This window comes from Cladophialophora carrionii, assembly GCF_000365165.1.
Source record: "Cladophialophora carrionii CBS 160.54 unplaced genomic scaffold supercont1.8, whole genome shotgun sequence".
In the NCBI taxonomy this organism is placed as follows: domain Eukaryota; kingdom Fungi; phylum Ascomycota; class Eurotiomycetes; order Chaetothyriales; family Herpotrichiellaceae; genus Cladophialophora; species Cladophialophora carrionii.
In genome coordinates this window covers 318,675-333,193 of record NW_008481833.1, presented here as the reverse complement: position 1 = coordinate 333,193, position 14,519 = coordinate 318,675, and the positions used below count along the sequence as shown (strand labels likewise).

The following is a 14,519-nucleotide window of genomic DNA, read 5'->3' as shown; positions in this document are numbered from 1 at the left end:
AGGTGAGTAAGGAGAGCATAGCGAAAAAGACAGAACACAACAATCTACCAGTCCGGATTTGCGGTCAGGGATACGCCGCGTGCCTCGCACCCAAACCGTGACAAACAGTAACAGCAAAGGTAGGCACAGCACAATACTAACAAGATGTATGCCAATTCGTGCGCTTCTGCACTTGTTTTCTCGTGAACCTGAGATTTCGTCCGGTAGTGCACATATGATAAACCGCTTGGGGCCACTGCTGTCGACTAAGACGTCGGAATGATTCCTCAGAGCCACCGAGCAACAAACAGTCTGAGGGCCCTACATTTCCAGGTCCAGGGAGGATCAGAGGATGACAAAGCCAGGCTTGATTCACAACTGGGTCTTGAGCTAAGCCAAAATAAAATTACATTTACGATTACTAGTACGATCGCGATTACGAGTACGAGCCGGCGAATGTCAGCAGAAAGCGACTTCATGCGGAAAGCTGTGGTAATGACCACATCGCAGATAGATGTGTGGAGTGGGCGGCCGAAATGTACGCGTCCCGCTTTCTCCATAACAAACTCGGCCGATAGTCTCCAGGCACCATCATAGACTGAACCGCGCAGAGTACAAGAGGGAGCCCGTGGGCACGCCTTTGAGCAATGGCAAAGACTTCCAATCGTCCATTCAACTGAGGAAAAGAAGCTCAAGATGTCGAACTCGTCACTCAAACCCATCACGTTTTATGCCCACGGCCCAACACCCAAGTATGTCCTGCCCAATGACCTCTGCGTGGTTGGAGATCATTTGAATGTTCCTTACTGATACTCTCTCCAGCCCTCGAAAGGTGCAAATCATCCTGGAGGAACTCGGCCTCCCGTATACTGTCAAAGATGTGGACAACTCGGAGCTCAAACAACCTCCCTTTACCAACATCAATCCCAATGGCCGACTTCCGGCCATCGAAGACCCCAACACAGGAATCAGTCTCTGGGAGTCTGGCGCCATCATTCAGTACCTGATTGAGACGTACGATAAGAACGAAACCTTGACGTACACTAGCATCCCGGAGAAGTATCAACTCAACCAGTGGCTCATGTTCCAAATGTCGGGTCAAGGTCCCTACTTCGGCCAGGCCGCCTGGTTCAAGAACTACCATCCTGAAAAGGTCCCCAGTGCGGTCGAGCGGTACGTGAGGGAGGTGGAGCGTGTCATTAGCGTTCTGGACGGATGGTTGCAGAAGCACAAGTTTTTGGTCGGGGACAAGCTCACATACGCGGACCTGGCGTTTGTGCCTTGGTGTGCCGGGGTCCCGTGGTTGGATAGCGACAAGACCATCGATATGGCCAAGTATCCTGCCTACTCGAAGTGGCTGGGGGATATGCTTGCCAGAGACAGTGTCAAGAAGGTCAGCGGGTCCTAGTTCAGGTGGACGCTCAGCTCCAGTGGTGGGTGCCTCATGTGAAGGACAGCCTCGCAACGCGACAGGAAGTCAGTCACTCACAGCGGTGAATATAAATAGACCCACTCATTCCGGCAGAAATAAAACCAAGGGATATCATGGTGAAATGCCAAATTTGTCCTCAAATTCTTGTGCCCATCCCGTGTTCTGAACTGGTCGCCAAAATCAACCACAGTTCAGGGCGTGAGGGAGATTCGCCTGGTATGAGACAGCTTCTCTTGGTGGGTATGATTGGATGTTACCCAGCCAGACTCAAGCGACTTACAGTCGACCTGTTTGCCTCTGACACTCCCTTGCAGTGAGTCTAAAGTGTCTGTCTGGTTCAGATGGAGGAGTCCCTCTGCCATTGATCAACTCCACCGGGGGTTGTAGGGCGGGAGAGAACCTGACGAGAACGAGCAAAAAATCCTCTTCCACGACCGGAGGGTTTCTCTAGCCAGAACCTCGACTACACCGGTAGTCGTTGGGGGTTCTGGGTAGAGTTTTTGTTTTTCGGTCAGAAGTACAAACAGTGAGGACGAGGTTCGAACTGCGATGCGGCAGATTCAGCGCGAGACACACTGGTCGGCTTGTAAATTCCAATCCTCCAACGAACACTGCGAGCTCATCTTTCTTTCACTTTGGACATTGTTGAGCCTTCAGGGAAGTTGAGGACAGAAGGCTGTTCTTATAGTCTAGATTATTAGTGCCCCGTCATAGCACCTTGGCTCCTTTTAGGCACGTTAGCGACACTCCCCAGCGCATGACCTCACACCTCAAACGATCCCATCAACGTCATGCACAATATTGGGCAGGTAAGTTAAGCCTGCCTAATGCATGACTACGAGTAGAGATACTCGTGCCGGGTATGAGGCCACGGAGGCTCTGCGGTAGAGTCCGTTCTTGCTTTGACGATCACTTTGTTTCTGGCATGGCGAGTGGACAGAGGTCATCCCAAGGTAGCCTCAAGGTGGCCTCAAGGTGGCCTCTTCAGTCACTTCAGTTACGTAGCTGCTGGAATGTTCGTGGCTGCTGCTGGTGGGGCTGTGTGAATCTTGCAGGTCACGCCTTCATTGCCCCTGGCGATTACTCGTACCTTGAGCGTTCGACTGCATTGACGTCATCGCGACCCGCGCTCTTATTACTTCTTGCCTTGACTGCGACCTCAGACTCGACCCAACCATCAGTTCACCTGAATACCACTCCGTACCTACATAAGAGCAGCTGCCTCAAATCGTCATATAGCTACGCCTCACTCTCACACTGTGAGTCTACTGAACCCCAACCTCTCCAACCGAAGCCCGAGCTCACTTCTAACAGTATTGGAACCCCACCACACTCACCTTTCCGAAAATCTTCTTCGCAGAATAGTCGTGTGATCACACCGTTTGCACCGACCTTCTCCTCAACCCCAATCAAAACATCACACTCAACGCCAACATGCCTCGCGGAAACGCTCAAGTGACCAAAGTCTTTTTCAAGGGCCAGACCGACGACTTCATCGTGTTTGTCGAGTCTCCAGAGGATCTCAAAGCATGGAAGCAGGACCAGTCGATCCCGTTGGCTCAGGTAGTGAACAGCTTCAAGATCATGCTCACACACAAGCACGGTGCTCAAGGTCAGCTGGACGAGGCCAGCAAGGCCAGCTTAGAGAATGAGTTCGGCACCAGCAACGAAGACGAAGTCATCAAGAAGATTCTCACGGACGGACAAGCTCAATCCGTTGAGGTATGTCTCCCTCAACTCCCTTATCTGGGAGATGACTTCAGTATACTAACTTCGAGTGTGTTAACAGACCGCCGAACGAGGTGGTGACCGTAACGAAACCATGGGTCCCCGACAGGGCCATCCCACTGCATAGAGAAGCAGAGCGAAGTGGACGCAGCGTCTTTTGAACCACGATTCTCCCAAGACGTCGTTGTCGCGCCAGAGTATCACGGGGATGAAGAAGTCACTGGCGATCACGCTATAGGCAGACGGAGGGCAGTGTGCTCGGAGATATTCGCGGGATGGAAAGTAGCTGCACGCCAGCGATCCCATCTAGCAAGTTGGCGACGGTTACGTACCGGACTCAACGAGTTCAGCCGACGCGGAATATCGCAGAGGCAAAAATCAAACACTGCACTATGTAGTTGCCATAAATACCAATCGAACAAGGTCGGGAATGGCCAGGATATCAAAAAGTGTCGCAGGCTGACTGCTGTATGTTTCATCGTCTTCCCCCGCCTTCCCGCATGAAGTTATTTTTGCCCTGAGGCACGGCCTGGTATTGCAGTGCTGGCTGAGGCTCGTACTACGGGGTGCGTCCTTGGAAAAGCACCTCTACGGATATGAAAGGTTGGATTCAGCGAGAAGCGGACTCGAGCAAGAGGACATAGCACGCGTCTTCATCGCACTGGAGTTATAAGTTTTTTCACCTTTTTTTCTTCTTCTCATTCAAGCTTCGGCTAAAGAAAACAAGTCTTCACAATCATATCTCTTCGTGGCGATGGGCTGGCTCGCAAGCCGCCTTTGCTGGCTGTAAAACCTGATAGTTGTACAAGTCAAAAATTGACTCTTCTCCATGCTGCTTGCTTGCTTGCACGCTTCGTCACGCACACACTTGGTATCTCTGTCTCTGATCAATCGCTTCGACGTAATCGCTTCGACGCAAATGCACACACACACACATCCGTCCATCCACCCACAGAATATTCCAAAACCACCAAACGGGAGGGGGAGAGAAACGGACTTGGGGACAGGCATTGTGCCCGACTGTTCCTTGGGACTTTTGCTGTATGTCCCGCTTCAAAAACATCGTCAGACACGTGGGCATGCGATGGGGTGCAGAAAATTCCAGAAATCCAGTGCCAGCGCTGGGCTGGGGCCGCCGGCCCGGCCAACGTCTAGAAATGCTCCTTCCAAAACCGGAACTTGACGAGGTCGTTGCTCGTGGACTTGCACGCCGTCTTGATCTCGCGGGCGGCGGCCGAGGGGCCGCAGAAGTAGACGCCGACGGTGGCTTTCATGCCCGCGGTGATGGAGGCCTCCTTGCCGACGTCCATGTACGTCTGGTCCATGAGACCGTCGCGCATGGCGCCGAAGAGGCGCTTAAAGTCCGGTCGGCCGTACTGCGTCTTGGTGCGCAGGTCGGTCAGCGGGTCGACGGCGTTGCCGACCGTGTTGAGGTAGATGTTGGCGGCCGTGTTGGTGTCGACCCGCGCGGTCAGGTACGTGTGGATGCGCAGGAACTCGGGCCCGCCGACGCCCTCGGCCGCCTCGGCGGATTGGGCTTCCAGCGAGGAGAGCAGGGTCTGGAACCACTCGAACGACTCGATGCTGCGGGTCACCCAGATGAACTCGACGCGCTTGAGCCGGCGGGGCGGGTTGGGTCCCGCGCGGATGTTGTAGATGTGTTTGAGCACCGACGCCCAGGGGGTGACGCCGATGCCCGTGCCGATCAGCACGGCGATTTCGTTGTCGAAGACGTCTTCCGCGGGGGCGCCGTACGGGCCGTCGACGCGGATGGCCGGCATTTCTTGGTCGTTCTGCAGCGCGATCTCGTAGATGCCGTTGCTGTCGAGGTCGTCGAACTCTTTGGCTTGCGCCGGCCCGCAGCCCAGCGCGTCGCCCACGGCCTTGGTCCAGTCGCCGACCTGACGCACGTGGACCGAGATGTACGGGTCGAACGGGCAGGACGTGATGGTGAACGGATGCCACTGCTGGCTGGACACGGCCGGGATGTTGATGAACAGCCACTGGCCGGCCTTGTATTTCATGCTGGGTTTCTGGAACTGGATCTCCATGGCGTCGTACGGGTGGCGGATGACCTTGTAAATTTTGGTGGCTCGGCGGGCGCGTACTTCGCGCCACAGCCGCTCGAAGAGGTACAGGCCCCCCCCGAACAACTCCCAGCGCCAACCTTCGTAGCCGATGCAGTGGGTCCAGAACATTTTGCCCGCAAAGGGCGAGAAGGGCTGGGCGGTGTCGCGCACGAAGCAGCCCACCGCGTGCGTGTACATGGCGAGCAAGAAGGGAATGAAGAGGTGGTGCGTGTACCAGAACGTCTCGAACGATTGCTGGCGGATCTTGTGGTGGGCGGTCGTGTACATGAGAAGCATGCACAGGAGCATGATGTGGCCCGTGATACCGCCGGCTTGGGCGTAGTGGATCTGAATGGCGGAGACGGGTCGGATCTGGCTCACCTCGACGTTGAAAAAGTTGACGTAGTGAGCACACACGTGGATCGCGGTGAACAAGAGCATCGCATAGGCGCATTGTCGGTGGAACCACTGTGTCTCATCGAGTGGGAGCCACTTGAACTTTGGGCGAAGGAACCGCATGAAATTCCGGCACATGGGCAGAAGAATCATGAGCACGTCCACCGACAGCACGAGACCTGCTCCTCGAGACATCCATACTGAGAAGGTGAGTGTGTTGAGACCGGCCAGCCGAATATCTCCCGCTTGCTTCCACCTGAAATGTGGTGTTAGTCGTGAATGTTCGCCACCAGTTTCTTGTGTGAACACTTACCAGCCGATGGCAAAGATTGTCCAGTGAAAGCCCCACCAGAGGATATAAAATATAATCTTGCTCGGAGCAAAATGCGACTTGAGAGTAGCCATGACTCTTCACAGTCTCCTGGATGTGAAAGAATGGATATGCTCGCTCGATATGATGCTAGCAGATGAATGAAGTGTTCCTGTTCCTTTCAGGCTATCTCGTCTGCATTTCCGGTACGCCCTTGGAGAATCGAGTGACCACAGGTCGAATGAACGATGAGTCTTGGTGAGAGTGACGGTTATGGGTGTATGTGTAGAGTTACCAAATGAGTGTCGAATGAGGCTCTGGAGAACTAGCTCAAAGTAAAGCCGAGAGATGAAGCTTTTGAGACGACAGGCCAGGTAGGATGGAGCAACCAACTCAACGTCCGGAGTCTCAACGTATCCGAGATCTTGTGTCTGACCAGCCGATCACACGTTGGATCATACCAGAAGCGCGGTACTGAGGGCAAATTGTTCGATTAGCTCGGCGCCGGGCAATGCTTGGGCGTGTTACAGTGAGCTGCGCTGGTGAAGCAGGAGTTCAGACAAGACAGTTTGGAGTAGTGGTGAGATCGGGCCAGGGAGTACGACCGAATTAGTATGGCAGATGGGCTGTAGGATGAGGTCGAAACAGCCTGGAGAGTGGAACCGACGACTCTGGCACAGGAGCTGTAACAGGAGTAGTTCGAGGTTTTAGGGGGCAAAACTCAGCCCACGTGTGAGCACAGTAGGTTCTGCCGGGACAGTGGTGATAGGAAACGGCGAGACAAAGGACGCGCAGAGATGTGATCATGCGCAGAGTAAATGGTTCATCAAGACTATCGAAGAGCTACATCTTGGGATAGATGCGAGCGGGATGCAGGCTCGATAAAGTGACTCGCGGTCGGGTGCAAGATGGTGGATTGTGGAGAAAGGGAACCGTCGACATGCATGAAACCCCGGTCCTGTTCCAAGCCAAGGAGTATTACAAAGTATCTGAATGGGCCCTGGCTCAGGCACCGCCGACCGCGTTTTACCCGATCCAGAGACTTGGGCGGTTATTGGGTGGTGAGCAATCGAGCGCAGGAAAACGGCCGGGAGGAACAAGATGAGGGACGGCTGGAAACACTCGACAGCCACACATCCATCACTCGGCAATGGGCGGTGGAGCGGGCGTGAGCGAGGGATGGTGAGGTGATCTGCCACTTCACGAGCGGTACAAGCGGAACGTGGCAGTCGTGGCAGGTGGCAACGATAAGACGGGGCCCTTGGAAACATTCATCGAAGTAGTGGAGGCTGGTGATATCGATTGCCGTCACACATAGCTCAACACCAGCATGAAGACAAAGCCGGCTCGATAATACCTAGAACGGGCAAAATGCGTCGAAATCATCGAGGATTTTGGTCTGAAGGGGAAGGTGAAAAAGAGGTGAGAGAGACTCAGTTTGACCAGCGTATCAGGAAGCGTTTCGTAGCGCCCTGACTGGGGGCGCGATGGCGGGGGGCAGGCGCCGAGCCGTCGTCTGAGTGGCCGCTTCCCCTCGAATCACTCGCTTGTGTGTGTCCGAGGCTCTTGCCAGGTTTTAGCTCCCGCCTGCGCCTGCTGCATCACATCCTTGTCGGCGGTCAATTCTTCAACTCCATTCGTTGTTCCCTCACGACCGCACATCGGCTCACCACCACACGGTTCACTCATCTGACCGCAGGAATAATGCATTCCAGATCTCGGTGCCATGCAATTGACCATTGGTCGATGTCTATTTTCGGGCGCTTATTCCGCCAGACAATCAGCGCCCCTCTTCACAATCACCTTGCTCTCTCCGCACTGCGTCCCAACTCCACGAATCATCAGCTTCAAGCTCACAGCAACACCAGTTGCATCACCAGATCTGGCGACTACAGACCAAAACTATTGATTCTCGATTCTCATTGCTGCACTACATCTCGTGCTAATGCAACGGCTGCATCGTTGTCAACGGTCGACAGAGGGTCGCTTGCCAGAAAGCCCTGTAGTCCTTGTAAGCTTGCGATCTTACCAGAAAACGTGCCCAGACTCCCACAAGGTACTACACCTGTGAGTATCTCAACTTCTTCTACATTTCAATCTTCTTCTACCTGTAGCTATCTCGAGGATCGATTACTGTCGAAGTCACTCAGATCTTCGACTTTGGCGGTGCTTTGAGAGACGTGTACCTCAGACACGTAGAACTCCACACCTGCCACACCTGTAACACTTTCTGTCTTGGAATCCCCTCAACCACTCTACGACAGGACGACATCTGCGACCAATCTCTTACGCGCCAACCCACGGCCCTCAAGTACCCTCGCCTTGAGACGCTCCCGGACCACCATTCTCAAGCACACTAATAACTACTCTCTGACTGCAACTCCCCCGTCAACTACTTCCAAACGCTCCCACAGTCTCACTGATACCGGGTCATCCTGCCACCGAGATCAACGGTTGCTCCCTTCCATAGGGGGAATAAGCGTTGACCAACCTTGCACGTACCAAGCCTGCTCATATACCTCGCCAACCCAGATGGTTCTGCGGTGACCTTCAGGCGCGGGTCGTCAATTTCTGCGCACTCTTTCTCTTCGACAGCTTCCATTCTTTTCGCATTCTTGGTGCTTCGATTCTCAACCACACGTTCGTTCACCTCCTCACGTCAGAGCATTTCCTTCTTCGACATCATGGGCAAACTCATCAAGAACCACTGGGGTCGCCTGATTGTCCTCACAGCCGCCCTCTACCAAGTCATGGCCGCCCTCGAAGGCTTCTTTTGGCCCAAGATCTTCTTTGACTTCCTCACCAAAAACCTCGATGGAGCAGTCAAACCTTTTCCAGTCTTGCAGATCATGAACCTTGTGTTGGGGCTGCTGGGTCTAGCGTGGGAGTGGCCGCTTGCACCGATTGTAAAGATGTTACCTGGGTTGCATCGAAGTATGGAAGCAAGATTGGTGGTTTATCCTCTGAGTGCTTTGGCCGCGGTCCTGATGTATCAGTCCACCAATGCGGCACTGTACTATATCGTCGGAGTGGTGATCTATTTCTGGGCCTACTCGGAAGGCGAGGTAAGATGACCCTTCGCTTCTGCGAATGGAGCGACATGCTAATGGATCTTTCCAGACCGTATGTGCAGAACCTTGGACTGTACCGAAGAGGGGAGGAGCCAGACCTGGCAAAGTATGAACTATTTACCAGCTGTGCTGCCGATCATTTTCAAAGCGTTTTGGCGTTTGAACAAAGTCGCTGATGGCTCGGGACATGTACGTCGACGAGACCAGATACCAGATTTGAACACAGCTGCATGCTGTTCGTGTAGATATTATGCCCGCCACGGGGAATGAAGATACCATGATCGACACTTGTACAATAGCGGATTGAACTGTTTCCGACTGAGGTGAAAAGCATTGTTGTCGATGGAAAGACGCGAGGCTGCTGCTAGTGTGTCCCATCCGGTGTACCGAACCTCGTTTAGGCCCCCGACACGAAGCTCGCCTAATACGCGTTCACGCGATCAAGCACCATGTCGTGCATAAGTTGGCACGTTTACTAAGGTGTGAGGATTCTGCCATCGGCATCGGCAAGCTTGACTCGGAACTACTACCTCTCCCACTGCTGGCAAGAATCTTTTGGAGGAAGAACCGTGGACGAAGCGCCAGGATGCTGCTTTGGTCGGGCGGTTCCTCCCTCACCAGAGACAATGATTTGCCGGCAATGCTCCCTCTCGGATTGCCTGCAGGATTCGGCATGGAAGGTCAATCAAGCTACTCCGTACAGATGACTTGGTAGAAAATTGAGACCAGAGCTGCCTACGCGGCTTTTGCCAATGTTTCAACGGCTAATCCGAAAGTCCAACCTGTCTTTCCACGGCCGGTACTCAACAGTCTAATGCCTGGCCTGGGACAATCGTCCACATCAAATCTCGTTGGACCGACACAAATCGAATAGCCAGACACAGTACCTGGGGTAAGATTCTTCAATGCTTGCCGATACTGCCATTCTGCATGAGGCCTCGTATACTGCTTATGGTTTGACATTGTTTTTCTTGTTGCAGCAACATTCCATCCAGCACTGTACTCCGCAGATATCACCGACTGGGACACGAAAACGCGCTCCATTCACGTCCAACTCCAAATGTGGAAGCCAAGGTATCGAGCAGGTCTTGGAAGGCACGGGAGGAAAAATGAGGATGGCTGGGACCATCCACAGTATTGGCATGGTCAGGGACTCAGGGGGACTGCGATGTTCCCCAGACCGACGCGAAGAGTGCGCATGTCGTCGAAGATCCCCTGGGACAGCTGCTTGGATGAACGGATCGAGCAATGCGAAGAGGTGATCAGGGGTGTCTTGGTGTAGCGACGGCAATGGCAGTCCTCGACATGGCCCATATAGTGACTTCACGCGGTCACGACGGACGTTCAGAGTTTCCGAAGGACCTAAGGAGTACGGAGTACGTACACAAGTAGTGACATGCCTTTGAGTTCCACCGGACAATATTCAGACAGCTACTCCGTATGTATCAGGAGGAAAACCGCAGCCAGTTGCGTCAGCCAATGACAATGACAATGACAATGACACTGCGCTTGACGATCGCCGGCTCCACCGAACCGCCATGTCAACAACAAGATTTCGGAAGGAGGCTCGTTGACTCTTGACGCTCCGAACTTTGACGGAGTCTTGCTGCCAGATCGCCGAGCTCGACCGTCTTGAACGATTGCATCGTTGACATGCAGACTCGACTCGGTCACACCGCAGTGTACGAGACTGGCTGGCTCCGGCGAAAACTGCGCGGCAGCTCGACGATTTCAAGCTCGCAGTGTCCACCGCCGGGGCTCATCTGGTTCATCTCCCAGCATCGCATATGCCATGGCCCATGGCCGGCGACTTGCAGCACGGGAATGCCAGCCGATCAAGCAAAAGCTTGTCCACTCTGAAATTGCGCCTTCGCGGCCTTCCTGGACAAGTGGTGCGCCGAAGTGTTTCGCTTCGCAATGCCAATTTCCCAATCCCTGTCGGAGCCACTCGACACCACCCGCAAGTGGAACAACACCCACCACAAGACCAAGATACGACTGCTACGAGGCTCTGCTAGCTTGACACGGTAGAAACCAGGCTTGCGATGCCCCTATATGTCAAGTTCTTGACTCGGCTCCAGTGCCGTAAGTATCGTCGCGTCGCGGTTGCTTCTCTCCTTCGCAGTTCACGTCGACAGTGCCTTGTCCGCTCGATAAATTCATTCTTTTCCCCCCTCCAAGTGTCTTCCAGTCGAACACATCCATTCGCTTAAACAAATCGCTCCGACGAGAACCAAACATCCCACGCTCTTTCACAGTTCGACTTTTTGCTACAAAAAAAAGTCTCACACTCTTTCAAAGTTCGAGTTTTGCTACAACAACCAAACCCCAAGTCCGTCAAGATGAAGTGCTTCCTCGCCATGCCCGCTCTTTTCGCCCTGGGCGCCCTCGCCGACTCGTCCTCCACCTGGGCTTATACATGGACCTTCTCCAGCAGCTCCAGTACCTGGACGTCCGCGACCTACGCCACCGATGTGGCCGTCGCCAACGCGACCGCCACGGCCGTCGAGGTTGCCGCCTCCAGCGTCTCCACCCCGGCCCCGTGGTCCGAGTGGCTCTACACGACCTCGTACACCGCGGAATACAGCTCCGGGAGCTCGACGTGGGAAGTCCCCACGGCAGTCAGCTACAGCGAGGCACAGAATTTCACGAGCATGATCGCCGCACCTACCACAGCCGTGTCCAGCACTTTGGAAGTCCTGGCCACGACCACCACGCCACCCATCTCTCCCGCTAGTACGACGGCCGCTGCGCCATCGGCCTTTACCGGCGGTGCTGTCAGTGAGAAGGCCATGGGGCTGGGCGCTCTGGCTGTTGCTGGCTTGGCTTTCGTTCTGTAGGCTCTCGGTATCAGACGGCCATTGGATCGGAAAGGGAGACAGGGACGGGTTGGGTCGCATTGCAGGACAGGAATGGCATTGGCTGGCATGGATACTTATGCCGACGTACCTTGTATATACCCAAGTGGAATCCGGATGCAAAGTTCCACACAACGTATCACCGACACCACATACAACATAACACAACACTACACGTAACAGGACACAGTACACAATACACAATACACTATCACTATTATCTCACAGCTGATCTTTTTTTCTGGTACTCGAGGGACCGGGGAGAGGTAGACGGTGACAGTGACGGTGACGATGTCAACTAAGGTTGTCGTCCATGTCTGTTTCAGGCTCAAAGGGCTAACTAGTACATAGGCAGGCAGGCAAGGCAGCAGTAGCGACACGAGTTCCACTTCTCGTCTGCAAACCGTAGTTATCTCTAGAATGTACTATGTAGGAATAATGGTTACCAGACACATCGTGACGTGTCCATGCGTGCATGCGGTTATTACTCTCGATCGGGGTTGCTGTAAGGCGATTCGGCGTGTAGTAACTACCACAATGACTGGAGTGAATATCTCAAAATGCCGCATGAAGTCAATACCATCTACCATCTACCATACTTATGTAGTCCAATTCCAATGCATAGATTAGTGAGGACCGTCCTAGAAGAATCCATCAAGCAGCGGTTGGTTGGTTGGTTGGTTGGTTGGTTGGTTGGCTGGGCTGGCTCCTGGGTCGTTATTGTCGCATTTGCATAGTCTCTCTCTACATACGTAGGTACTGTACAGTAATTGGTTGAGCTGTTCCCTTCTGTTTGCACCTCATGCTTTCATCCAGTCCTGTTGGGGGCCTGTGTACAAGACCGGCAGCCATGAGCTCAATACCTCGTACCCCAAATCAAAGTCCACTGCGTCTCGCTTAATGCGTCAAGCCTCCAAGGAGCTCAACCAATTACTTGCTTACAATCCCGTTTCCGTGCGTCGAGGAAATCCTTCTTGGCCCGTCGCGCCTGGCCCACAACATCATACCCAAACACCCAGTCGATGACTTCGGCTCCATTGCCTAGGTAGCGTGCAGTTGGGTCAGTTAATGTACAATTGCAAGCGTAGTTCCCCGTCCACAAGTACACAGAAAAGGTACCTAACGTAAAGACAGGACAATACGAAAGGAACAATAACGTCAAAATACCAACTTTATTGAACTCACCAGGCAACTCCTCGGCAGGCAATAACCTCAAGGTCTGTTCTCGCCTTTCCACGACGGGGTCCCTGTCCGTTTCCACCTGCGAGTACAGCTGCGCCACGGACGCGCGGGGCAAGCGTACCGTTTCGAAGACATGTAGGAGGTCTCGTACAGTAGGACTACCTGCGTCAGCAGCATCGTCAGCAGCGTCGTCATCACCATCCTCGACACCATTACCATCATCACCACCATCCTCAGACGCATGTGTGAGGTTCCTCTCGAACAGCGCGCCTAACGCTGCGGCATCCTCGATCGCGTTGATGGCCCCGAACCCGCGATGAGGCAGCATGGGATGGCAGGCATCTCCGATGACGACGAGCCTCCCGCCGTTCCGGTCCGTGCATCTGGGCAGGGGCGGCCTCTCCGCGCATCGCCACAGCGGCAGAATGCCGCTGCCGCGGGCAGTCTTGTCGACGAGGGCCAGCAACGCGGGATGGAACCCAGCCAGCACGGCGCGCAGATCGTCGTGGTCGCATTTCTGACCCCAGACGTTCGTGTCGCCCGAGGCAGCGAGCGGCCGGTCGACGTACATGCCGAAGTTCTGCAGCGTGTTGGCCCGGCACGGGTAGCGGACCAGCCACCGCCGCTTATCCCTGTGCAGGTAGAAGGAGCAGTGGCCCTCGCCGTACTTGAGCAGCGGAGCTGTCGTTGGATCGGCGACGACCAGGCTCGTGGGGATCAGGAAGCGGATGACCGTGCTGGTCGTCGCGTGGGCGGGACACTCGCGGCCTAGGATATGGCTGGCCGCGCGCGAGTGGACGCCATCGGCCGCGACGATCAGGTCCATCGGCTCCGTCCACGTGTTGTTCGCAAGCCTGACCCTGCCGGTCTCGGCGTCGTAGTCCACGACCATGCTTGAAGTGTGCAACTGGGCTGGCGGGCCCAGGCCGTCAGCACCAGTCGCCAGCTCTCGTAGCGCGGCGTGAAGATCGACCCGATGCGCGAACAGGTACGGCGCGCCGTATGTGGCCTCAAAGTCCGTTCGGTCCGTGGCACGCTGTTCGGCGAGTGTGGTGCCGTCGATGAACGTCTGGCCCAGTCGCGGGATGAACTTCGCTCGCTCAAAGTCGAGACCCCACGACCGAAAGATTCTCACGGCATTGGGAGCCAGTGTTATCGCGGCGCCGACTTCATCGAGGAGAGGCGAGCGTTCGAGAATCTGTCCTCCATCAGCGCGAGTCCAGCAGGCCCCAGCTGGCGGGGACTGCCATTGACAACCACTCTAACGGTCCAGAGGAGACCAAACCCATACCTTTACATTGTGCCCAGCTCGACGGAGGGCTACCGCCGCACACAGACCGGCGATCCCTGCACCGACGACCGTGACAGACAAAGGGTCGTTGATGGCATAACCACCACCGGTCATATTGACGACCTAGAATACTCAGAAAACTGATCCGACCTGATGATCTTGTCGCGATCGAGCTGTGTAGAGGCCTAGATGCGACATGACCA

General features: G+C 54.7%; 6 protein-coding genes across 6 annotated transcripts; 4 read left to right on the top strand and 2 right to left on the bottom strand.

Moving 5' to 3' along the window:
• Window positions 1–675: 675 nt before the first annotated feature.
• G647_08768 (uncharacterized protein) lies at window positions 676–1,387 on the top strand (the record flags this gene model as incomplete). Its single annotated transcript, XM_008733075.1, has 2 exons — window positions 676–731; window positions 802–1,387. The coding sequence occupies 2 exons, from the start codon at window positions 676–678 to the stop codon at window positions 1,385–1,387; spliced, it is 642 nt and encodes a 213-aa protein (XP_008731297.1).
• A 1,458-nt stretch (window positions 1,388–2,845) lies between these two features.
• G647_08767 (uncharacterized protein) lies at window positions 2,846–3,266 on the top strand (the record flags this gene model as incomplete). Its single annotated transcript, XM_008733074.1, has 2 exons — window positions 2,846–3,133; window positions 3,201–3,266. 2 exons carry the CDS (start codon window positions 2,846–2,848, stop codon window positions 3,264–3,266), a joined length of 354 nt encoding a protein of 117 aa, XP_008731296.1.
• Window positions 3,267–4,290: 1,024 nt separating this feature from the next.
• On the bottom strand, window positions 4,291–6,009 carry G647_08766 (uncharacterized protein; the record flags this gene model as incomplete). Its single annotated transcript, XM_008733073.1, has 2 exons — window positions 4,291–5,860; window positions 5,918–6,009. The coding sequence occupies 2 exons, from the start codon at window positions 6,007–6,009 to the stop codon at window positions 4,291–4,293; spliced, it is 1,662 nt and encodes a 553-aa protein (XP_008731295.1).
• Window positions 6,010–8,598: 2,589 nt separating this feature from the next.
• Window positions 8,599–9,097, top strand: G647_08765 (uncharacterized protein; the record flags this gene model as incomplete). The annotated part of the gene is made up of 2 exons (XM_008733072.1): window positions 8,599–8,979; window positions 9,035–9,097. 2 exons carry the CDS (start codon window positions 8,599–8,601, stop codon window positions 9,095–9,097), a joined length of 444 nt encoding a protein of 147 aa, XP_008731294.1.
• A 2,230-nt stretch (window positions 9,098–11,327) lies between these two features.
• G647_08764 (uncharacterized protein) lies at window positions 11,328–11,825 on the top strand (the record flags this gene model as incomplete). Its single annotated transcript, XM_008733071.1, has 1 exon — window positions 11,328–11,825. One exon carries the CDS (start codon window positions 11,328–11,330, stop codon window positions 11,823–11,825), a length of 498 nt encoding a protein of 165 aa, XP_008731293.1.
• Window positions 11,826–12,765: 940 nt separating this feature from the next.
• Window positions 12,766–14,430, bottom strand: G647_08763 (uncharacterized protein; the record flags this gene model as incomplete). Its single annotated transcript, XM_008733070.1, has 4 exons — window positions 12,766–12,884; window positions 13,029–13,187; window positions 13,254–14,223; window positions 14,317–14,430. The coding sequence occupies 4 exons, from the start codon at window positions 14,428–14,430 to the stop codon at window positions 12,766–12,768; spliced, it is 1,362 nt and encodes a 453-aa protein (XP_008731292.1).
• Between the last annotated feature and the right edge of the window lie 89 nt (window positions 14,431–14,519).